We start from the raw sequence: 26594 nt of genomic DNA, 5'->3' as shown, positions 1-26594 counted from the left end.
CCTTGCCTATAAATTGGAGGCAGTAACAATCTCTTCCTCTCAAGGCTATAAGGATTTAATAAGATAATGTGTACAGTTACTTAGCACAATGCCTGGTATATAGTGAGTGTGTTTATGTGTCAACAACATGCTTAAGGCCTGAGAACTGTAGGATCTTTGCCAAACTAAATTTGGCTCATTCTTTGGGAATGAGCACTTGTTCAAAAGTCTGTCTTCCCTGCTGGGCTATCAGCTCTGTGAAAGCAAGGCTTAGGTCTGATTTATTAACCACTGTATCTGCAGGCTTAGCAAGCCCCTGGTCATTGTGTTAAATATATTTTTACTGAGTAAATGGACAGATGACTGAGTGAATGAATGAAAGAATGAATGAAAGTTTCATGCCATGCCTAAGGAGGTTACTAGCAAGACACTGTCCTCGGGTTTAGGTGCAAAAGTGAGGAGGCAGGAAGACTTATGAGGGATATCCTAAGGCCCTAGCCATCTCAGTTTTGAGTCTTGGTGTCCCCCATTAGGACTTCTCTAGGAATATGAGTGGGAAACTCAGGTCTTCAAATACTTGGAAGATGTGCACTTACGATTCAAAAACAAAAAACTGTAGTTTGGTGCTAGAGAAAGTATTTTGGCAAAGTCTCAGAAGAAAAACCACACAGTAACTAGAAGCAAAAATAACACCATACCCAGATTTGCCCAGAAGTCACAAGCTAAAAGATATACTTAGCACAGACAGAGAGCATGGGAAAGGGCGTGCCTCACATGTCTGTGTCATCTATTAGACCATGCCACAGCTAGGCAGGGCACTTCCAAATGTACACTATGTTGATATCATGCTTTTCGCTTAAACTAAAGGATGCAATATGTGGTTTCAATTCCCACGACTCAAGGAAGGTTTTTCTAGTCATCAGAGGAAAACCTGAAATCTAGTGATAACCATTATGACAACGGTGAATAAAGACAAAAAAAGGGGAGGGGCTAAGAAAGGAATGGAGGAGAAAAGGTATCAAAGGAAACTAGATAATACATGTGGAGATATCTTCTAATCCTACACACTTCCTACTGCATCTTGTGCCTAGGAGATGCTTAATAAATGGATTTCATTACTTAATTAATATGGAGACAGCAATGAAAACAGAAGAGGTGAAGAATTACAGAAAGTGAGATAATGTATGCTGGGAGATAGCACATGTAAGCTAACACAAAGGGTGGAAGAGGAAGATGGAAATAGATTAGTAAGAAATGGAGGGAAGAGAGGAGAGAAACGGGTAGAGAAAAGTGTGCTTATAGTATAGAGGGTTTGAATGTGTGTGTCAGAGGCAGGGAAATGAACATGTCTAAACTAGGGTTTGGAAAGAATGGAGTAGAGGAAAAGTTGAAGGCTTTAAGAAAGCAAGAGCTTTAATGGGAAGGATTTAGTGTTTATTAACTATCCCAACACTTTCAAAGACTTTCCATACCACATCTTGCATCACCCTTCTGGTCTTTAAATTTGGCTGCTAACAGGGAAAATATAATTTGTATATTGTGTCTACTTTATTTCCCCTTAATCCCTCTAGTTATTCCAAGATGCTTTCTTGGAAATAGGAAATCATATTTTAATATACAGCTCAATTCAAAATATTGCCTTAAACTTTAAGGTAGATTGAAATTCAACACAAAATTTAAGAACAAAAGAGTAAATTCAACAGAAATCTGGTGCTTAGTTCAGTTCTAAACTGAAAAGTGACCACAGTTTAAGTATAAATGATTTCGAAATAGAGAGGTCTGTGTTGCCTTTGAGAAAACAATTATGTTAAAGATTTGATGAGTTACTTATGCTCCATGAAGCAAATTCAAGCCACATCTAGTATGTAATAATTATTAATGTACTTTAGAAACAAATTGTATGAAATATTTTTAAAAACTGTTTTCATAAAGAGGCAAGTCCCTTAACCTTTCAGGATACCCCAGCTATATGAAAGAAACTATTTTAGGTGAGGAAATGTCTTCTGGCTTCAGCCTGAGCAGCACCACTTGTATTGACTTAAATGTGGTGCCTATGTGTTAAATTTTGTTTGAAAAAATATTCTGAGATGAAGATCTTATAAAATCACCACAACAGATAAGCCCTCTCTCAGCCACCTGCCCTCCAGGAGCAGGGTACCCAGCACTCTTGCTTCATCCTTCAAGTTCCCATCAGGAAGTTTCTACCTCACCCCATTCTTCCACCCACCATTCCCAATCACTTGACCTTAGGCCCTTCCTTTGCCTTCCCCTGTCTTTCTGGGGCCTCATGTTGATCCTGCCCCCCATTTCTGGCATTTGCAACCATTTATTCATGCACTGAACAAGTGTTTATCTAGCACCTATTAGGTGCAAGGCATTGTTCTAGGAATTTGGCATATAACAGTGAGCAAAACAAAGATCCCCATGTGGCTTACACTGCAGCAAGTAGAGATGAACAATAAATAATAAACAGAAAATAAATAAGTTCTAGAGTATGCCAGATGGTGATATGTGCTATGAGAAAAAGAAAAAGCCAAACAGGGTAGAAGAGATAGAGAGTAAGAGGAGTCATACTCTGACTGAGAAGGAGGATTCTTGGCCCCATTCCTACGGTTGCATGTAAGAAATCAACCTAATCCAGCCTAGCCCTTGATGCACTATCCTGGCGTTGATCTATGATCAGAATTCTTGGAGGGTATGGTAAATACAGCACTCAACAAATGTATCTGCTTGTTATTTCCCAGCCTCCCTTGCATTTGGGCCAGGCCCATGTGACTCACACTGGTCAACAAAATGTGAAAGGAAGCAGTTAAAAGTCAGTGTGTCCTTTGCTTTAGTGTGGTGACCTTAGAGGCCATTAGTCTAGGCACCATGGCTAGAAGATGGAAAAGGCTGCCTGACCTACATCAGAATGTGACATGCACAAGAAAAAAACGTTTACTGTTTACACCACTAAGATTTCTTAGTGTCTGAACTGAATCACAGTATGAAAAAAGTGAACTGGGCAATTATAACAATAATTTTCTGCTTTTTTATGGTAAAGAAGACTAAAAAGCATGAATTTTTACCTCCTCATAGATTGATAGAGGAATAAAGGTACAATTCTGCCAGGAAAGAAATGAGTAATGGTAAATTATATTTAGGTTGCCCTTTTAGGACTCCATAAATATCCTATGAAATATTTTAAGCAAGTATTTTGATTCATGAAAAGAATTTACTTTCCTTGGATTCAAAGAACAGTAAATTTTCATTGAAAAAATTACTTAGTAGAAAATGTATAATTTGTTTTACTCCAATCAAAATATTTCTTGGGCCATTTAAAGTTTCTTGGCTATTCCCCTGACTTAAATCTCAAACTGGAGGAATATTTTTTTCTACAAACATTTATTATAACAGCACACATTTAATAGAGATGAAAATATTAACAGCCTCTAGACAGAGTTTATAAGCAAATGCAAAGTACAGGCAATATAAACTCTAAGCGGTGCACTGGGGAAATTTGACAATTTAAAATTCACCAGTGCTTTACCTCATAGGATCATGCTAGGACGCCTGACCACATTTTCCTTTAAACAGACTCCAAAGAAAATATTTGGAAGACAGTCTCAAACTCAAAGATTCATTAATAAATAAAACCAATCTATATGGAAATATTTGTGTTCAAGGACAGACATACAAATGTGTAAAGCAAGAGACCACTGAACCCAAAGATTCTCCCATAGCCTATTCTGGTGCCTATAGCCCTACTGTTAATGGTTCTTTCCTTTTACTCTTGAAGGATTTTGTTTCTCTGTGACAACTTTAACAGAAAATAACAAGACATAGGTGGAACAGAACAGGCAGAGGAGATGGTTTCCCATGCTGAGAAGAAAGGACTGGGTTGAGTGGTGTGAAAGTTGTGATAAGGAAACCATGGTCTCAAAGAGCAACAGCTGACCGACTTATTAATAAATCAGAATTTTCTTCCTGAACACCTACTACCTTTAAGACATTACGCCAGGCACTATGCAAGATACAGAAATATATGAGGCTGGATTATTTTCTTGGCAAACTTTGCAGTCTAGAGTTTGGTCTTTGTCATGGAGCCAAAGAATAGATCAATGGTTAGACCTAGAGCTAGAAGTACAAGTATGGCTTGTGTTCATCCACAGCAAATCTGCACAGGGCCCCAGGGAGGCCAAGGTCAGGCAAGGGAAGGGTATTGTGGGACTAGAGGAAATGAGGTCTACAGAAGAGGAAACAAGGATGAAATGAACAATGAACTTATAAAGCCATTCTCCCCTTGGTAAACATTTTTACTCTTTTGCATGAGATTACAGGCTTTGATACCTGCAGAATTTTATGTCCTTCCAAGTAAAAAGAAACATGAATTAAATTTCAGATAATTATTTCATTACATTACTTTTGGTTTTGTGATTTTTGTTTGTCCGTTTTAAACACTTACCATCAAACTTTGCAAGTCTGCTAATATCTGCTCCAAGTTCTGAGGTAACTGATAGCGCATGGCGGACTTTCAGGTTCGTTTCCCTATGAAATTAATTGACACAACATGAATTTTTACATGGAACAGCCCAATAGCATCTTACATAAAGTAATCAGGTGGGTGCAGCACATGCAAAACCCAACATAAGAGATTTAAGAAACTCCCTTCAAATGTCATTCACACCTCTCACAATGTCTCAGTAAAGTGGACAGGGCTTTGCATGCTCCCGAGAGTTGGCATTCCACCCATGGCACATCTGCATAACAACACAGTAATCTGTTTTGTTATTTGAAAGAACAGAGTACATAATAAATATGGTTTCATTCGAACCTACTCAGACATCATGCATGAGTTACAAAACACATTAGGAATGGGAACACAGTTGCCAAATAAAGGAGGCCAGTATCACTCTGGAGTCTACTATCTACATGAGAATTTTACTTGTAAAAGATGGTCATGGCTAATTTCACAGTAGCTGCAATTTAAATGGGAAGGGGAATATAGCTTTCTGCCCTGTGGAGAATCAAGGCCAAAATCCCAGAAGTCTGGAATCATACAACCAGACAGGAACTCAGCAGGTCGTAGTGAACTGGTCATCTTCTTTCAGGCGGAACCACAGATAACATTGGACAGATGGCCCTGTGGTCCTCATGAAATGACCAGTTGTGAAGATTGTATGGCCATTACTCACATCTCGCATGTAAGGGCTTGACATGCTGGTTTTCTCACTGAGTTCAACCTAGTTTTCTTCTACTGTAGCTTAACATCATCGGTCAGAGTTCTTTTGTGGAAATGTTTAGTAGTGAGTTCACTCAGTCCGCAAATACTGATTGAATACATACCATAATCACCCATGAGATTCAGTGCTGCCCCACAAGGGTTACTGTTCTCTTTAGGGAAAGAAGTGGTAGGTAAAAAGCAAATATCACCATTTGGAATGACAAACCATGAAATAACTGAATTCAGAGAATCAAGAAGTAGGTACTTGAGAGGGCATTTAATCTAAAATTCCCATAAAGGAGTTTCACAATGATATGACAGCATGAAACCAATTCAAGGAGTACCCCCTTGGTGAAATAGCTTTCTGTAGGAGACACTAAGTTGGATATATAATTGCAGTTACCTTGTTTAAAACTAATCTCATGGCATAGTCTTTGCCAAATCTATCAACTCCTAAGAGGCAGAAATGAGTAGGGGTTGAGATACTCAAGAAGAACTTCAAACTGAGGTAGAAATTGAGCTGGGCTTGAAGAACAAGAGTGAGATAATGGCATTGAGGCCAAAGGGCCAATGTGCCCATCGTTTAAGCAAACTTATATTAGGCAGTGGCACCAGTTAAGCAAGACAGCCATCGTTCCTTAACCTAGCTCTACACAACGTGTCATTCATCAAGGTTTATCATCTTTTTAAGCTACTTCCTCAGAATTCTCTCCAGCATCTCACATCCATCTTTAGATGTGTAAACTCAAAGGGAAAAGTAATCCCCAAGACTCCTAATTAATAGTGTTGTGTCATGCCATAGTCTTCTTCCTATGCCTCAGTATCTTGGCTTCAAACTTCAAAATGACTTTCAGCATAAGAAATAATACACAAAGATCCTGTATACCCTTTCCTTAGTTTCCCCAACAGAAACATTTTGCAAAACTATATCACGATGTCACAATATCACAATGGACACCGATACAGTCAAGATGGGGAACACTGACATCACGTGTAGCCACACACACTTCCCTGCCTCTTCTAACCCATTTTTAACACCTGCAACCACTAATCAGTGGTCCCTTTCTATCATTTTGCCAATTCAAGAAGGCTACATAAATGGGCCTTTGGGATGTGACCTTTCGGGATTGGCTTTTTTACTCATCATAATTCTCTGAAGATTTATCCATGTTGTTGAATGCATCAACAGCATTCCTTTTTATTGCTCAATAGTGTTCTACGGTATGGATATACCACAGTTTGTTCAACCTGTTGAAGGATATCTACGTTGTTTCTAATTTTGGGATGTTACACATAAAGTTGCCATAAACATTTGTGTACAAGTTTTTGTGTACCTTAAGTCTTTATTTCCATAGTATAAATGTACAGGAGTGAAATTACTAGGTTGTCTGGTAGTTGCATGTTTAGCTTTTTAAGAAACTGCCAGGGGCACCTGGGTGGCGCAGTTGGTTAAGTGTCCGACTTCAGCCAGGTCACGATCTCGCGGTCCGTGAGTTCGAGCCCCACGTCAGGCTCTGGGCTGATGGCTCAGAGACTGGAGCCTGTTTCCGATTCTGTGTCTCCCTCTCTCTCTGCCCCTCCCCCGTTCATGCTCTGTCTCTCTCTGTCCCAAAAATAAATAAAAAACGTTGAAAAAAAAAATTAAAAAAAAAAAAAAAAAAACTGCCAAACTATTTTCCAGAGTGATTGTAGTATTTTACATTCCCATCAGCAATATGTGAGTGATCATGTTTCTCTAAATCCTTGCCAGCATTTGGAGCTGTCACTATTTTTAATTTTAGCCATTCTGATAGGTATGTACTGACATCTCATTGTGGTTTTAATTTTAATGTCCCAAAGAACTAATAATGTTGAACATCTTTTTATGTGCTTATTGGCCATCTGTATGTCATCTCTGGTGAAATGTCCCTTCATATCATTTGCTAATTTACTAATTAGATTGTTTTCTTAATATTGAGTTTTCAGCATTTTTCAAATATTCAAGATAAAAATATTTTGTCAGACAGACAGTTTGCAAATATTTTGTCCTAGTCCGTAGTTTGTTTTTTTCATCCTGTTAACAAGGCCTTTTGCACAGTTACAATTTTTAATTTGAGGAAGTCTGATTTATCCAATTTTCCTTTTATGAATTATATGTTTTTTGTGTCAAGTCTAAGACCTCTTTGACTAGCTCTAGATCTTGAAAATTTTCTCCTATGGTATTCTCTAAAAGTTTTATAGCTTTATGTTTTACATTTGAATTCAATTTCCTTAAAAGTTACAGGGCTATTCAAATTGTCTATTTCACATTGAGTTTGTTGTGGTACTTTGTGTTGTGATGAAGCGGTCTTTTTCATCTAAGTTGTTAAATATGTATGTATAAAACTGCTTGGAGAATTTTCTCAACCTTCTGGCATCTTCATGATCTGTCATAATATCCCCTGGTTCATTCATGATATTGCTATTTTGTGTCTTTTTTTTTTCTTTTTCAGTGTTCCTAAGGTTTATCAAATTTATTGATGTATTCAAAGAATCAGCTCTGTCTTTGTTTCATTGATTTTTCTCTTTTTGTTTTCTGCTTTCAAGTTCACTGATTTCTGCTCTTGTCTTCATCTGCTTCCTTCTGTTTGCTTTGGGTTTATACTGTTATTTTAGAGGTTCTTGGGATGGGATATTGCATTATTGATTTGAGATTCTATTTTTCTTTTCAAGTGTATGCATCTAGTGCCATAAATTTCCCTCTCACCACTATTTTAGCTACTGCCTAAATCAAGGGTAGGACCACCCAGGCCAAATAGACATAGATCTATTTAACTCACTGTTTCTCAAAGAAAATAAATTCAAGAGAAAAGAGCTTTCTACAGATCCACAAAGTAATTAACAAATAGAATTTGCAAGTTATATTCCTAGTTGTTCCAAGAAAATTAAGTGAAAAATAAGATTTAGGTTAAGTCCTGTTCCTAAAGCTATTACTGTTAAATTAAAAATCAATCTAATTCGTTATTCTTTAATAACTTACCCATCAAGCTCAGCAGTTTCAATATAACAGAGGCCATGTGGCTCACTACTTGATAGGAGAAGCAGATCAGCCTATTTTTAAAAAAATCAAGAACACTTGAGAAGGGAAGAGTGGTTGAAAGCCTTCTATGTTGGATCATCCCTCCACTACTTACTAATGAGCCAGGAGTGCCTTAGGAAAAAAAATGAGAGAGGTAAAATCCTGTTCCACTTTTCTGCTACATGCCTCAAATACAACCTTCCCTCTACTTCTCTGTTCCTGTTGAGCATACCCATTGAATATCAGAATATAAGCAAGGGCTAAGGGGTATCATATAAATTTATAGCCATTTCATTTCCTTTTTTTGTTTGCAAAAATATATATAAAATTCTACTTTCTTGTCTTGATAATTACTAATGGAAAATATACAACTTTCCCCAATAAGTAAGATCATTTTAATTCCCTAGTATTATCCTTTAAGAGTAGGGGGTAGGTAGGGGCGCCTGGGTGGCGCAGTCGGTTAAGCGTCCGACTTCAGCCAGGTCACGATCTCGCGGTCCAGGAGTTCGAGCCCCGCGTCAGGCTCTGGGCTGACGGCTCAGAGCCTGGAGCCTGTTTCCAATTCTGTGTCTCCCTCTCTCTCTGCCCCTCCCCCGTTCATGCTCTGTCTCTCTCTGTCCCAAAAATAAATAAACGTTGAAAAAAAATTTTTTTTTTAAATTAAAAAAAAAAAAGAGTAGGGGGTAGGCAAAGCTGATGGGGAAAAGACATAAGTAAAGTAGGAAGAAATTGAAAATCACAGAAAAAATAAGGCAGGCACGGAAATTTTTAAAAAAGAAAAAAAATAAAAACCTAAAAAAAGAAAAAGATGATGGGTATAAAGAAGGGAAAAGATAATATAAAACAGGGGCTAAGCAAGAGGCAAGACAGAATATAAAATGCTCTAAGTGACAGCAGACAACATTCAGAAACTAAGTAGTTGGTCTTTCACAGAAATAAATCATTCTGTTCAGCTGTCCATTTGAGCTTAAAAATTCGGTTTTTAAATTGTGACCTTTCACAATTCGGTTTTAGAATTCTGGCTGCTTCCTATACTGGGGAATCGTTCATTTCAAATTTCATTTTTAAAGAAGGGTTTTTATGAAATTCTGAAAGAATTGAAGATCTAAAATGAATTCACTAAAATTCTAACAATTACTTTGACACATTAGCCTAACAAGCGTGTTGCACTGTTTGAATGTACAATTGGCATTCCAAATCTGTGCAATTTTCTTACCTTTGTTTTTTCAATTATTAGAATTGTCTCATTCTCAAGTCCTGGAAGTTTGGGTTTTTTCATGTTTGTTTGGAGGGAGGGGAGGGGAGGGGAGGGGAGGGGAGGGGAGGGAAGGAAAGGGAAGAAAGAAAGAAGAAAGAAAGAAAGAAAGAAAGAAAGAAAGAAGGAAGGAAGGAAGGAAGGAAGGAAGGAAGGAAGGAAGGAAGGAAGGAAGGAAGGAAGGAAGAAAGAAAGAAAGAAAGAAAGAAAGAAAGAAAGAAAGAAAGAAAGAAAGAAAGAAAGAAAGAAAGAAAGAAAGAGAGAGAGAAAGAGAATCCCAACCAGGCTCCACACTATCAGCTTGGAGCCAAAATGGGACTCGATCCCACAAACTATGGGATCATGACCTGAGAGAAAATCAAGAGTCAGATGTTTAACGGACTGAGCCGCCCAAGCACCCCAAGTCCTGGAGATTAAATTTATAATCAACCCACTCATTTCATTGCCTCAAGCTTTTATGTTTCCAACTCAAATACAGGCAAGGGATGTCTGTGTGTGGGTATACATGTGCATGTTCAGTTTTGTTTCAATTGTGACAAAACAGAATTAAGAAACAACTCAGTGACAAGCCCCTAAACCTATAAATGGGTTTATATTATCAAGACTCCTCTTCAGCTCTAATACAAGAGTCACAGAGGCCTGAGGAGGCAAAAATTATTTTCTGACTAATCACAACGTGCCTACAGGAAACCCACCATAGAGAGAATATGTAAAGAGTTGTACACCATTCTTGAGCCAAAATTACTCACTATGTTTTTAAAGAGAAAAAAATGTTTTTGAAAATTTACCTTGGTCTTATTTCTCACAATTTAAATATCAGTGAATATGATAGCAGTATAACTTCATGTTCTTTGGGCCTATGCCTCTCCTCCCTTGAGCTTAATAGGATCATTTTACACAAAATCCAGAATTCTCGATCATCATCTGTGACTGAAAATAGTTATGAAGTACAGAGAAAGATCTTGATTTGTATCTAGAGCAACTTCTCTTCTAAACTGTACAGTAAGTCTGATTCAACATTCCTATTTAATATTGAGTTTAGCAGCTTAATACTTATATTTTTGTTAGACAAAGGGAGGAGTCATCCACTGCTGGCTCAGAACATGTGACTGAGGCACCACCATTTGGCAAGTGGATTCTCTCCTGAACAGTAACTCAACTTCCTAAAGGCTGTGACTGAGAATTAGAAAGCCCACAGGTTCTAAGCAAACACCTGCCCTGACTACCTCCTGGGAAGCTGGAACAACTACCTTCCTACCTTCAACCTTCCCCACTCTTCCTGTCCCTTCTGTTGTCATCTTTTTCTTTGATGACTTCTGAACCTTGCTCCTGCTTCCCTATTCCCCGATCTCTGCATGCCCTTCATTCATCCCTATTCTCCCTGCCCCACTGACTGAGCTTTGGCGTTCCTTTTTGCTCCCTTGAAGTTTTTAAATTCATTATAGTTGAGAAGGAAATGTGAAGGGGCAGGACCAAGAGGGGGCATGCAGAGAAATAAGTGGTCTGCCCACTCACAATCATGCAGCACTCCTATTTCCAGGTGCACTCAGTAAGAATTCTGAAAAGAAAAGGAGAAGAGAGATGCAATAACAGCCCTGTCAGTCCCTGGTCATCATGCTTTTGTCAGAGGTTCTGGGCCAGACATGGAGGAACATAAGGGAGGTCTTAGAGCCCAACCAGCCCATGACTCTGAGTCCCAGACCAGGCCTCCTGAAGCTGACCCGTTCAGTATCTGCCAGGGTACCCAATTCTTAGTGGATCCAGAAACTTGTGTCTGAGTTGCAGGGGTTTGTAACACCAGTGTTCAGTGAGAGCTTACTCCCACAGAAATCCTGTAGTGTAGGTCCTGTTGTTATTCCCACTTCACAGATGAGCAAAGTGAGGCCCAGAGAGGTTCAGTAACTTGTTTGAGGCCACAAGTGACACATGAATCTGGGCAATTTAAGGTTAGAATACTAAAATGAATAAAAACCTCTTTCCTTCAAGGATTTTATAGTTTAGTAAAGGCAGAATACAATACAGGTTCTAAAGGTCTTATTACCAAAGTGCTATAGGGGGAGTGCAAATGAGGTAGAGTACATCAGGTTGGTATCCAACGAATGGCTTTATGGAAGATTCTGGATGGAATAATGGGAGGTCTCCCCAGGCAGAGACATGAGCAGGAGTTAAGAACAGAGAAAGAGGGGCATCTGCGTGGCTCAGTCAGCTGAGCATCTGACTTCCACTCAGGTCATGATCTCCCGGTTTGTGAGTTCAAGCCCCATGTCAGGCTCTGTACTGACAGCTTGGAGCCTGAGGCCTGCTTCACGTTCTGTGTCTCCTTCTCTCTCTACCCCCCCCCCCCACTCATATTCTGTCTGTCTGTCTGTCTGTCTGTCTCTCTCTCTCTCTCTCAAAAATAAATAGACATTAAAAAGGAAAAAAAACAACAACAAGGAAACAAAAGCACATTGATTGGAACTCACAAATATGCCAGGAAAATAGTCGTCAATTCCTACCAAAAACATCTTCCTCAGATACATTTGTACTTTCTTCTCTCAATTATTGGTGACTTTTCCCCATGTCCTGCCAAGAGAAGTTCAACTATGTCCCCCAAGGATGAAGCAGTGTTTTCCAACACAATGCCCTTTCCTCCACCTTCCACATACAACAAAAAGCCCAAGCAATTGCTTCATAGAAACCTTAAACAAATACTTCAATCAGAGGAAACTTAAGAATCCACTGAACACCTTTGAGTTCTCACAACCAACAACACTGTCCTCATAGACTGATTAGGCATAATTAATGTTTGCTGAATTGAAGAATTCAGAATAAAGCAAAATCTCAAGCAATGAGAACACCTAAAAGCTGTACAATTCTTTTTAAGAGTTTATGAAACACTCTCCACAATTCTGTCACTTTATTCTTTCAACAATCCTGTGAGAAGATAATATTGTTCCTGTTGTGTGAATAAGAAATCTGGGAAATTTATCTCTGGCCCCACAAGCAGTAGATGAACTAAATTAATTCATGTAACATCCATAGCCTTTACAAAGTCATGGTGAGAGCTTTGTCACTTCTAAAAGGCCCTAAGGGATTTAATGCCCTGCTCATGCCACACAGTTTAAAGGGCAGAGCTAGAACTAGAATTTATAACTCTGTTCCCAGATGTATACTCTTTCCTCTGGGTGGCTACAAAATCACTGCACCAGGACAAACAGAAAGTGTTTTGTTTTGCTTTGTTGGTGTTTAAAAACCAAAACCACAATGGTTAAGAATAGTGGGATATTAACCCCATAACCTGATGTAAAGATAAATTTGTAGAATTAATTGGAATGTCCTATCTGAATCTCCCTATTAAGTCATTTTGGTACATGGAGCTCTTTATCTTCTTTACTATCTACAATATTATCTTTTACTTTTGTAGTCCCAAAATAAAAATCCAAAATGGCTCATGCAGTATGAGTATACTTATAGGAAAATAGGTTTGATACAGACAAGAATCAGGATGGAGTTGTAAAAATGAAAATGTGTAAGACTGTAGGTGATATTTTTATTTAAAGTTTAAATTTCAGATCAAACAAATGCATGTTGAGTGTCTACTAACATGTATTAGATACATCTAAAACATGTTTTTAATAATTAACTATTTGAGAAGAATAAGAAAAGGATGGAAGAAAGGAGAAAAGGAGAATAATAATGATCATAGCTTTTACTTACTTTACTAATTTTTACTTTCTTTAGTCAAAAAAAAATCCTTACCTTGTATATTTCACCCCCCACACACACACACAAATGAGTAATTGCTTATAAACAGAACACTGACCATGTATTTTTTTCTAATGTAGAAAATGGCATGCTACCTCTCTATACTTTAGCAAGAAGCTTCTTTTTCAGTGCAGCTTACACAAATGTTTTAAAAAATCTTCCTCTGGAAATTTTCAACTTTCTACTGTCTCACATATTTTTAAAAGTGAAAGAGGGCTTATTTACAACAATTAGTGTGAAGCAAGTAATTCTGACTTGAAGCTATAAAATCTTAAATAACAAAGAGGGCAATGAGATCACCACATGGCCTCTCTGGAAGGGACTAAGGTGCTGCAAAAAATTATACGAGATGCCCTGATGGGTGAGAGAGCCAAAGCCCACCCTTGGTCAGTACTGGAGTTGAGATCAGATTCATCTTTCTAGTTCTTTAATTTCTAAAGGTGATATTTCCAATTCAGGTAGCAGACGAATGTCTTTGTTTTAAAACAAAACCTTTACTGTTGTAAACACCTAAAAAATGAATGCCCTTCTTCTGGGGGGATGGGGACAGTAGAGGAAGAGAGGACACTCGTTCAAATGTTCAAATGTTCAAATATGGTCATGTCCAGTAAGGGGTTTATTTCTACCACCAGGTAGGAAAATGAAAACAAAACAAGGTTACTGCTGTCAAGTAAAGGAGGAAGGTGTGCCTGGCTCCCAGGGTCCAAGTTCTGGCACTAATAAAGACCTTTGGGGGCGCCTGGGTGGCTCGGTCGGTTAAGCGTCCGACTTCGGCTCAGGTCATGATCTCACGGTCCGTGGGTTCAAGCCCCGCATCGGGCTCTGTGCTGACGGCTCAGAGCCTGGAGCCTGTTTCAGATTCTGTGTCTCCCTCTCTCTGTGACCCTCCCCCATTCATGCTCTGTCTCTCTCTGTCTCAAAAATAAATAAACGTTTAAAAAAATAAAAAAAAAAAAAGACCTTTTCAGTGTGTTTGTCTGACCATTTACTTGGTTCTTCTCATGCAAGCCAATCTCATTGCAATAAGTGAATCACACTCTACATTTTCCCCTCCTGGTCCCAAAATTAAACTAGGAGCTCTGGAAGTTCAGCCCAAACATGTTTTAAAATTTCTTTTTAAGTGAGTAGTGAGGGTTCCTTGTCTGGAAAACAAAGGTAACTTCTGAATATGCCAGCTAATTAGCCATCACAGGCAAGCTCCTTTTCTTGCTTAAAATAGAATAAGCTGACATAAATTAATTTAGAATTCTAAGTATGAACAACTAGAGGTTATGCATCAGAATTAGGGACAACATTCTGTGGTCACTTCACTTCCAGCACCCAAGCCTGAAGACCCTAACTTAGGAAACCCAGGTTCAAGGCAATTGGGATGACTTTTAATGGGGTAAGGAGCCAGCATATGGTAGCAATTAGGAGTGGAGTTAAAATCCAGATGGCCTGTGTTTAACTCCTAGCTCTCCTATTGGCAAGCTATTTGATGGCACTTTTTTCTCATCTGTAAAATGGGAACAATAATAGAACAACCTGCCTTCCTTGAGCTAATGTAAAGATTAAATGAGCTAATCCTCAGGGAGCAGGAGGTATATTCATACTTCTAAATTATTATAGCAGTTCACCCATAAAAACATTGGCCCTTAGAAGAAGTTTTGTAGATGCCAAGTAGCTAGACAGACATAAAAAAATTCTGAAACAAAGTGAGATAATCAAGAGACACTACAGAGTTTTGGCATTTGAAGAACTCCTTTCTTCACTTATCCAAAGATTAAACCAACAGAACTATAATTATAGGAATCAGACCAAGATCAATGGAGATAAACACATCATCCTTGTTATTAATAAAGCTGCTGGAGACCAGGCTATAGGTCTGTGGGCCAAATGGGCTTGCTAATACTTGATCCCTGTTAGGTTCACCTAGCTGTAGATAAAGGGAGCTCTAAACTACCTGGACCTTCCAAGCACCTCCACCACAAGGATTTGCTTTTATAAAATTGTTGGAATGAAAGAGCAGGGCTGAATGTACTGTGAACACAGGCAGAGCCCAAAGAGAAGGGGAAGGAAGGAGGCTCTGGGTCATGGGTACCACTCCTTGCCCCCAAACCCAGCAATCACAGAAGTTACTCCTGGGAGAGGGATGTGGGCAAGGTAGTACAAAAAGCTCAAAAGATTATTTTGGTGCTGCCCCTCCAAGTGAAAATGTAAAGAACTGGATGTAGAGAAGAGTGGAGAATAAGCATTCCCATCCCATCATGTAGCCACAATAAAAAGGCCACATCTGTGCCATCCAATCAAGCAGCCCCAAGTCACATATAGCTATCTAAATCTAAATGTTTTTAAAAATCAAAATTAATTAAAATTTAATAAAATTTTAGGGGCACCTGGGTGGCTCAGTTGGTTGGGCGTCCAACTTTGGCTCAGGTCATGATCTCATGGTCCACAAGTTCGAGCCCGGAGCCTGCTTCAGATTCTGTGTCTCCCTCTCTCTCTCTGCCCCTCCCCCACTCAAGTTCTCTCAAACAAACATTTAAAAAAAATTTTTAATTGAAATTAAATAAAATTTTAAATTCAGTTCCTCAGTTGCACTAGTCACATTTTATGCACTCAGTGTCCACATGGGGCTATTGGCTGTCACACTGGACAGCACAAATATACATTTCTGTCACTGCAGAAAGTTCTTTTTTTTTTTTAAGTTTATTTATTTTGAGACAGAGAGAGAGGGAGAGAGAGAAGGAGTGGGGGAGGGGAGAGAGAGGGAGAATCCCAAGCAGGCTCTGCGTTGTCAGCACAGAGCCTGCTGAGGGGCTGAAACCCACAAACTTCAAGATCATGACCTGAGCTGAAATCAAGACTCAGATGCTTAACCAACGGAGCCACCCAGGCACCTCTCACTGCAGGAAGTTGTACTGGACAGTGCTGGGACACATGGATCACTGACTTCATGGAAATTTGTCTAAATGTGTGATTCATTTTAAACCAACGCTAATGAAACACCTATTGAACTGGTCTTCTTTCACCTGATGTGTGCACTTACACTTGCCTTCCATGCATCATTCCATAGACAGTTTTGCAGAAGCAAAGCAAGCACAGGTACCATAACATAGAAAATGTAACTAAATGAAGAATAAAGATGAGGGGAAATACAAATTAGAATATCAAGGCCAGAGGGCAAGTTGGAGCACAGATAAGTTACCCAGAAGGTCCTATAGAGTTAGGAGATTTGGGACATATGTTTGATTTCTGCCTTTCTTGGATTCACCCCAAAGAATGTGATAAATGAACACACTAGAATATAGATTAGTGAACAAGTGAATTCAGTCTAATATTTATCCTTGTTAGAGCACATACAGGGGGCTCTTTAAATACACTGTTTTTATGAATACATGAAGTGGGAATATGTCTAGCATTGCCACTGAAATATTCAATTGTAAATAAAATAATAGTTACATGTGTGGCACACTTTAATTTTTTCTAATTCCATTATAATCTAGTGCCATTGCTGGGACAAAGTAGTTGCCAAACATTTTTTTGAATGCACACATCTTAGAATTCCACATATGCCAGTGTTTTTAAAAAGTGAAGGTTAACCATCTAGTTGCACCAAAACTTTTTCACTGTAATCATTTTAATTGAACGCAGAACTAAATTAAATTACATGAAGACTTTTCTTCTTAAGCAAAGAATCCTGAATATATGTGACCTTTTCTTTGAGCACACAGATGTATATTAGTATCCCATTGAGCCAGAACACTCTGAATTTCCAAAGTTTATATCCATTTTCCCCTCTGTCTTCTCTCTTACAAAAGACTGACATTTATTCATTCAGCCATCACTTGCTGTCTGCCCACCATGACCCAACATGGCACTAGGTGTCAGAGACCAGCCAGATCAATGTGCTCTTTGCCTTCAAGAATCCTGTAGTCATCTCAGTTCAGACAGAGAATTAGCACACAGGACTGGAAGGGATCTTTGGGATGATATAGTGGTCTGGCACCTTGATTGACACATGAAGAAACCATAGGCAGAGAAGATATAGTGCTGTCACTGAAGGAATGGAGCAGACTCAGTTCTAACCCAATTCACTTCACTGCCCTTACACTACACAGGTATCCCCAACTTTTTGAAAGTTTTCATTACACCACTTCATGAAAGAACTATATCAGTACTTGTTTTCACTAACCAAAAGAAATATGAAAAGGATTTTTACCTTTATGAAAAGAAGGAAAAGCAAAAGTAGCATACAAGTTTGTAGTGAACCCTTACAGAAGTAGTGTGCACCTGAGAGCAAGAGAGTCCCCACCAAGCTCCTTCTCCCAGAACTATCCTCAGCATCTCGGTGTCTAGCCTCAAAAGCTTTGAACTGTCTGTGAGCATTTGTGCTTTATCTTGACTTATTTTGTACATCATTAGCAAGATGTGTCCTAAGGTATCAGAAAGGCCTAAGAGAGATTATTTTGGGGGCTTGGGAATACTCAAAAAAGTTTTGCATATGAATTAAGGGTAAGAGTCTTTGATTTGTGCTATATTGGCTTATTGAAGGTTTCACAGGACCGCTCTACTTTCAGATAACAAGAGATACCTGTATCTGTCTGCATCTTTCCTACAGGTTAGAGCCAGCAGATGCCACTCCCTAGTGTATTGCTGCTAATCTTTAATGAGCTGGAAAATAAGCTGGATAAGCTAATCTGAGTTGCGTCTAATCTAACAACATGGGGCTAGGGGTGCCAACCCCCATTCAGTCAAAAATCCATGCAGTGTAACTTTTGACTCCCAAAAAACTTAACTACTAATACCCTATCAACCAGAAGCCTTAATGATAACATTAACAGTCAATTAATACCTATTTTGGTAGTTATATGTATTATACACTATATGCTTACCATAAAGTAAGCTAGAGAAAAGAAAATGCTAAGAAAATCATAAGGAGAAAATACATTTGTAGTACTGTATAGTGTATATATATAGGGAAAAATATAAATATAGTGCATATATATATGTATGTGTGTGTGTGTGTGTATACATACACACACACACACACACACACACACACACACACACACACAGAAAAAACCTACAGGTAAGGGCAGGGACAGGGGGGTGACCCACACAGTTCAAACCCATGTTGATCAAGTGTCAATTGTAAACTGTGAGAACCTGGCATACCATCCTACGTATAAGGAGCCTAGGCCACAGTATGTGGACTTTGAAACCTCTCTTTTGGCTGTGCCAACCCCTTTGTACTTATTTTTGGTTCTCGGCTATTTTCCAAAGAATCGATGTTGTCAGGGACATAAACACTTCTCCATTTAGCGGGTGAGCTCTTTTGTAAATGGTCTGACCACTGAGTAGTCTTCTTAACATAGGCTGTTCCAGAGGATCAGTATACGCAGACAGTGCATTAATGAAAGAAGACTATTTCTGAAAGTGAATCTTTAGGAGTCTCAACTGAGTTATTATTTTTTTTTAACATTTATTTGGGGGGGGGTGAGAAAGGGAGTGGCAGAGAGAGAGAGGGACAGAGGATTCTAAGGGGCTCTGCGCTGACAGCAGACAGCCTGATGCAGGGCTCAAACTCAGGAAAGGCGAGATCATGACCTGCACTGGAGTTTGATGTTCAACCGACTGAGCCACCCAAGTGCCCCACAACTGAGTTATTCTTATAAAGAGATCTTGGGGTCACTCCTTTTTCCTATGGGAAAATGCCTCAGATTTAATGAAGGACACAACTTGATACATAAAACTGTACTGAACACAAATTTTCATAACTAATATGTATTTGACATAAAGACTACAATAACTTGAACTTTCAATCTCTCATCTGATTAGTTTTCTTGCCCTTCATTTAATGTCAGCTACAGTTCATCACATATATTTTAGTCATTGAAGTGACCCCTTGAATTTTATCAAGGAAATTGTAACATAGGAAGCTTGAGAATATAAATTATAGTACATTTGATAGGCAAAGCAAAATGTCATAAATAGCATTTTATTAGTTCAGACCAATAGAAATTTTTTATTGTGATTATTCAGGAAGAAGCATACATTTTTTTGTCCTCTGGTTATCTTCTTCAACTATATTGCAAATTAACAGTAGTAATCCTATTATTAAGGGATAGTATTCAAAATATGTGAGAAAAAACTTCTTAAAGTACTGGAGCATTTTAAAATCTTTTATATGAAATGATAGCTTCATTTAAAATCTTCTATGTCTATTGATTTAAAATATCACAAAGGAGGGCGTCTGGGTGGCTCAGTTGGCTAAGCATATGACTCTTGATTTCGGCTCAGGTCATGATCTCAGAGTTCCTAGGATCAAGCCCTGTGTTGGGCTCCACGTTGGGCATAGAGCCTGCTTAAGATTCCCTCTCTCCCTTACCCTCTCCCTCTGCCACTCCCCTCCTCTCTCTCTCAAAAAAAGAAAAAAGATCACAAAGGAAATAGACAAAGAGATAATCACTCAGGCTATCAAAGTAATTAATTAATATGTCTTTTTCAACATTTTATAATTGAGACTTTTTAGTAATACATTCTGGTATTCTTTTATTATTATTAATTAGTACAGATTTACCAAATTTTCAAATGTAAATACTTCAGTACATATGCTATTTTAACCTGAGATAAATTCTTTAAATTGTACTAAATACTCACAGCAACAAACTGGTTATTTTCTAATTTAACGATGTCTCCCACTTTGACATTCATCCATTTTTCATTCTGCAGTCTAAGAACAAAAACAAAATAAATTTTTTAATTAACAAAGAAGAATCAAGGAAATGAATTTACAATGAAACATCATATAACAGAAGACTTTTCTACAATGCAAAATTCAAAGGACCTTATATAACTAAGTCTTCTACCTGAGTGATGTGGGAACTAAAGCCCAGAGAGGTCAAGTGATTTGCTCAAGGATACCCAGTGAGTTGGGGGTATCCCTAGGATTAAACCCAAGATGCCTAACCCTTGGCTGTGTGCTCCATGGTGTCACCACCCCATGGTGCCAGCTTTGTATACCAGCTATTAACGCTTGCTTGCATTTCCTTGGCCAAAACATCGGCTGGTTGGGCTGGGGGCAGGGGTGAAGAGCGGGTAGCAATAAATTTAGTCATTACCATTCTTCTCAGACTCTACATTAATAAATATAGAAATAAAACATCACTGCCATTGTCTCAGAATTCTGTTTAACCGGAGGCAAAAGAAAGTGGTCCAAGGCAATAGCTACAATGCAAGTAGGAGGAAAAGAATAAAAATTTTGGAAAGGGCATGAACAACAATGGGGGATCAAAGCAGCCTTGTGAGACTGAATGAGAAAGAACACCTACCCATCATCCATAAGCCTGTGGCTGAAGAACAGGCTTGGTGGCACTTTCATAGCTAGGAGCAATAGCTCAGAATTGAGAACCACCTAGCCAAGAGGCTGCACTGCTTTCTTTTAGGCTTATGTATATAATGGAGCCCCTAGTCTACCCTTCACCATGTTCAAAAGGACTTATGATAAAAAGCTATTGAATCTAGTTGGTTTGGCCCCTTGTGACACATTAGGAAGACAGGCCATCTGGAAACAGAACACCTGTGGCAGTATACCATGATGCTAATCACTCCATCTGAAATTCTCTGAAACATAAACCAGCTTTGTTTTCCAAGTTGAAAGCCTTCTCCACACTTCTTTCCCAGCAATCCCCTTTTAAGAGAGAAGGCTGGGATGTGAAGGGCAGGTTCCCCAACAAGTTAAGGTGGGCAGGTTAATTTCATTGTGTGGTATTTTAAAAAACAACCTAATTTACTTGTTTTATAGGCTGGAAAACAGTTTTAAATATTTATACAACTGTGAAATATGCCTCACACTATCAACCCTGCTGGGTCATTTGGCTTAAACACTCAAAGAATTTTTCTTTAATATGGATCCAAGTACATGTTGTTCTGGAAAGTTTTCAATTGGAGCATTTTCATCTCTAGCCAGAATTCAATCGTTTTTCCAATACCATACTTTTCTGCACTTTATCTACTTCAAGAACAATGGAGAACACACGAAGTCCTTCTAAATCTCATTTTATTTATTTTTACAGGTATGGATTATGTGCTGATTTATTTCTCCTGGATACTACCTCCTTTGGAGCATGAGTGGCATTTCTCAGGGGACAGTATCTCAGATAAAAGCTTATGTGAATGGACTGAGATGGAGACCACGTCCTTATTTATGGAAAATGCACTGCTACTGAATTGCCCTGAAGTGTCTATTGAAAGTGCATCTGCTTTGAGGGGAAGCTCAGATGATATGAAGTTTCATTTCCAAACTCTTACTCCTCCGTCCTATCTACTAAAGCTCTAGGAAGGACTGTACCCTAACTCTTCCACCCAAATAGATAATCAACCAAAGTAAAAAGGGAGCTCTATAGGATATCTTACACATTTCAAAATGCACCTTTGATAGTTAAGTATGAACAGATAGATAGCAAAAGCCACTATTTGGGAGAACAAACCAAAACCTGAGTTTTGGTTTGTTGTTTTTTTTTTTTAATTCTAACTTGCTTTTCTCAAGTTCAGTATCTTATTACATTTAGTTCTTATATTTATAGAAGTATCTTATATTTAGGTATTAAATATTATAGTATCTTACATTTATTTAGTTCTCTCTATAGAACTAAAACAATTAGAAAGAAATTATTATAAGTGTGGTGGTATCTATGGGAATTACTTGAATTAACTGCGACACTTGGAAAAATACTAGAACAAAATCTCTCTAAGAAAAAAATTTGCAGAGGCACCTGGGTGGCTCAGTTGATGGAGCATCTGACTTTGTCTCAGGCCATGATCTCAGTGTTTGTGAGTTTGAGCCCCACATCAGGCTGTGTGCTGACAGCTCAGAGCCTGGAGCCTGCTTCAGATTCTGTGTCTTCCTCTCTCTCTGTCCCAACCCCACACTTCACTCTGTCTCTGAAAAATGAATAAACATTCAAAATTTTTTTTATTAAGGGGCACCTGAGTGGCTCAGTTGGTTGAACGTCCAACTTCAGCTCAGGTCATGGTTTCATAGTTCAGGAGTTCGAGGCCCACATCCAGCTCTGTGCTAATAAACAGCTCAGAACCTGGAGCCTGCTTCAGATTCTGTGTATCTGTATCTCTCTCTCTCTCTCTCTCTCTCTCTCTCTCTCTCTCTCTCTCTCTCTCTCTCCCCCCCCTCCCCTGCTCATGCTCTGCCTCTCTCAAAAGTAAATGTTAAAAAATTTTTATTAAAAAGTTAAAAAACAAATTTGCAGAACCCCAGAGTATGCAAAGAATCACTGATATGATAAACATGAAACTTTATCAAAACCATATGGAGAAAGATAAAGCAGAGCAAAATATCTTCCCTCATGCCAGGTGCTCATGACTTTCCCCCCTCACACCTACCTGCACCCCAACCTATATTTTAACCTCTACTTTCTCACATACTAAATAGTTCCAAAAGTAGAAAAACACTCAGATTAAGTATTTACTAATATCTTGCTAAGATCTGAGTATTAATCTACCAATGTCATCTGACAGGCAAAGAAAGCAGAAAAAACCTGAACACCACATATGAACCCAGCATCCTTTATCTCACCCAAGTCCTCTTTTTCTCTCTTGCCACCTGTGTGCCCTGTGTGCCCTGTGCCCAAAACATATATCTATCAGTCTCTCTGAGCTCCTCTTCCCAGAAGTCCCCTTTGTTATCCCAGATATCTTCCAACACCTGCTCTACCTGACCACCTACCTTCCTCTACTTACCCCAGTGGAAAGTTCCCCCCTAAAAAGGAGCATTCCAAGTATTTTGCTTCCAAAGTCTATATTTAACAGTATTTGAAACCTTAAAAACTTTCTGGTATGTATATGTGCAAATTCCACAGGACACAGTATCATTTCTGCAGGCCATGGGCTATAGAAAACCTTCACCAGGCAAAAATGCAGGTTGGCACAAAATTTTTCTGAACTTGAAGCAAAATATTGTTGGCAAGGTACATAATCATGGGGGAAATTTCCTTGAAAGAAATATTATCCCAAACTAATTAGCAACCTGGCAAGAAACGGCAAGCAGTGTCCGATGCTTATTTCATCAATAACCCCAACAACAGACACACAGACCTGTGTGTCAGATTTGTGGACAGCACCCTGCCAAGAAGACAGCATAATCCTTACCAAGTGAGTTTATGACAGAAAGTCATCTTATGACTTAAAACAGTTAACAGAAAGTAAGTGAAGAATAAAAGGAAGAAGAGGAAAATGGATTATTTTAGGGAGGAGAAGTAATACTTTACAGATCCAATTAGAGTTTTGTGAGAAAAGGGCATGGGATATTAAACAACAGGCTATGTGTGGTATCTTGGTTAAACCCTTTATTTGAATGTATATGTCGAAAAATCTGGTATGTGTATAGTACAATCAGTGAGGGAGGGGTTTAATATTTTTAATATTATTTCCTATTCTATCTTGGCAGATAATTATAACTACAATTAACTAGGATATCAGAGATATGTTTCAGTGAGCACTCAGGGTCTTAGCTATCCAAACTTACTGAAACTTACAGTATCCAAACTTACTGACCAAGTATAAACTGATAAAGACCTGAAAATAAATTTAAATTATCTATATGTTAAATCCCACCATTTTTCTTGTCCTACCTACTACAACCACCACTGATGACACATCAAAGACATACCAACAAGACCAGAGGGGCAGACCGGAAGATTTAATTTAAAGCTCCTTCAAAATATTTCTAAACTTCTTCTAAGATGTTAGCTTGTATAGTGATTGCATTTCGTCATCATCCTGAAACAATGAAAACAGACACTCCCCTGGCTCTCCATGTGTGGTGCAGCTGTTCTTGGGGCTCGTGTTTGGAGCAAGCTTGCATCACAGCTCTGTGAGGGGGACACAGGATGGCCTCATGGGCTGCAAGGAAGATATCTGGGTCCACAGACTTGTCCATTACCTTTGTCAGGGAAAGCCCTTCTGCTCTCATAAAGGAATTAAAATATATGAATATTCTGAGAGCAAGTTAATTCATTTAATTGCACTGAATCCAGAAATTCCAAGATTTTTAAATAAGCTTCCATTTTCCATATCATTACATAATTTCTCACATTTTGAAATGACATAATCTAATTAATGCATCTTTGAATCAGGCTTTTGTAAAATAGATGTGGTAATGGTATAGACTTTACCTTAGTAAACTCACAAGCTGATTGCTAAATATAAGCCAAAATTAAAGAAAAAAATTCATAAAATTTCAATTCCAAAGTCACCATAAAACATATGAAGTTAAACTGCCACTGAATGGCAACTAGAATTACTTTGAGGAAGTAATTTTTTTTAAATACACCCACTAACTATATACCTATTTTCAGAACATCAGATAATCTGAGCTCTGAGAAAAGATAGTGAGATAGCAACTGTATTTAGTAACTAATAAACGGTTCTGAATCTGCTTCCTCCTAATGTGACATACAGAGCTACTAGCTAGGCTATGCTGAGAAACTTCTTGAGAAAACACAATTCCAACAGTGAGACAGTACCTACCATGTTCCCTGTTGTTGAACTATCGGCTCTAGAGGCTAGAAATCAAGCATTTGCTTTGAGCAAAATATCTTAAGCTGACTGCTGAAGCTTAAGGGACATAAGGAGATCTTCAACAGGCTCCTCAATCTTCCTGTCATCTTTTCCATACTTTAATATTTCTGATTGCCCATTAGAGCCCGAAAAGAGAATTTCCTCAAAGCTACAGAAGACATGTTGGGGTACCAGAGAGATAAGATAATTAAGAAGGTCAATATAATTGACCTCCCCTAATTAACCAGTCAATTCACATCAATGATTTTGGTTCCTTCTTTAACCTCAAGCCCACATCAGACCTGTAACACACAAAAACATTCTTCTACCCACACAGACCTTGTTTGATTCACCAGTGTATCACCAGGACCCAGCATAATACCTAACCCACAGCAGGAACTCAAAAAATATTTGTTGACTGAGATACCTGGGGGGCTGAGTCGGTTCAACTTTTGATTTCAACTCATGATCTCACAGTTGGTAAGATTGAGCCCTGCTTGGGTCTCTGCACTGACAGTAAAGACCCTGCTTAGGATTCTCTCTCTGCCCCTCTCTCTGCCCTTCCCGCACTCACGCACACATACGCACATGCACAATCCAACCAGGACTGGAAACTGAGTCTATCTAACTACAAAGCCCATGTTCCTAATATATCTATATTTATTATTCTTTTTTACCTCATTTTCAATGATTACTACATCTTGCCTATTTAGAAAGATGATGGACCCTCAAGAACTGAAAGGATTTAATCAAGAGCAATAGTATATACCACTGTGTATAAAAACAGCTGATCCCAAAATAGCTTGCGGACATGGGCCCCTGACATAATTTTCTCTCTCTTCTCAAGACAAATAAACATTTAAAAAATACAACATTTGCTGAATGATAGCATTTCCCTAAATGTCTAATTACAATTATAGCAACCAGTATTTATTTAGTGCTTACTGTATTCCAAGGACTGTGCTGATGCCTTCATATACAAGGTTTCCAAATAAAAATAAATGATACCCAACTAAATTTGAATTTCAGATAAACAAGTAATTTTTTCATATAAGTATACCTCCTACAATATTTGGAACATATGTATACTAAAATATTATCATTGTTTATCTGAACTTCAAATTTAACTGGACATCCTGTATTTTAATGTGTTACATCTGGAAACACTACTTGCGTATCTTCTTCCCTCATTTAATCCTGACAACAACCCTATGAGATAGGTACTATTGCTACTCCCATTTTATAGAATACAAAACTGAGGTTCAGAGAAATAGAGACATTTGCCTTATTTTGTAACATCAAAAATTGTAATGCTCACACACTTAGAAGTAGGCATTTCACTTTAAGCAACTGATCATACAGGTGTTCAAAGATGGATGTACAATGATGTTTACTGCAGTATTATGTTATAAACTATCAATGCCCATCAATAAGGATTAGACAGATGTGCCACGGTACATGTATTTAATTATGGCCCATCTACTCAATGGAAGGAATACAATTCAGCCACTGAGAAGACAGGTTGCATGTGTAATATAAAATATCCTCTAAGTTACATTATTAGGTTAAAAATAAGCACGTTCAGGACACTACATATGCATGGTAAGATTCTAACTGGTTAGAAGCAAGGATATACCTACATAACCTCTATTCTAAAATACATGGAAAATTTCTTAAAAGAAATGCAAGAAATCATTCAGTGATTGCCACTAGAGAAAGAAAATGAAGAGGAAAATTGGAATGAAGGGAGACTTCACTTTATGGTATACTTTTGTGTACACTTTGAATTTTTGGCATTACCTAGATTGGTATTTTAA

General features: G+C 38.3%; 1 protein-coding gene across 9 annotated transcripts in view; it reads right to left on the bottom strand.

Moving 5' to 3' along the window:
• The window catches only part of ATP8B4 (ATPase phospholipid transporting 8B4 (putative)), a 279642-nt gene that overhangs the window by 109599 nt on the left and 143449 nt on the right, over positions 1 to 26594 (bottom strand). For all 9 annotated transcript variants that reach the window (XM_045059334.1, XM_019832448.3, XM_019832446.3 and 6 more), the window contains 3 exons: positions 19864 to 19936; positions 8181 to 8251; positions 4424 to 4506 (listed from right to left, as the gene is read on the bottom strand). In XM_045059334.1, coding sequence (XP_044915269.1) covers positions 4424 to 4506; positions 8181 to 8251; positions 19864 to 19936 — 227 coding nt within the window. The remainder of the gene's footprint in view (positions 1 to 4423; positions 4507 to 8180; positions 8252 to 19863; positions 19937 to 26594) is intronic.

This window comes from Felis catus, chromosome B3 (assembly GCF_018350175.1).
Source record: "Felis catus isolate Fca126 chromosome B3, F.catus_Fca126_mat1.0, whole genome shotgun sequence".
In the NCBI taxonomy this organism is placed as follows: domain Eukaryota; kingdom Metazoa; phylum Chordata; class Mammalia; order Carnivora; family Felidae; genus Felis; species Felis catus.
This window is presented reverse-complemented; position numbering and strand designations above follow the sequence as displayed.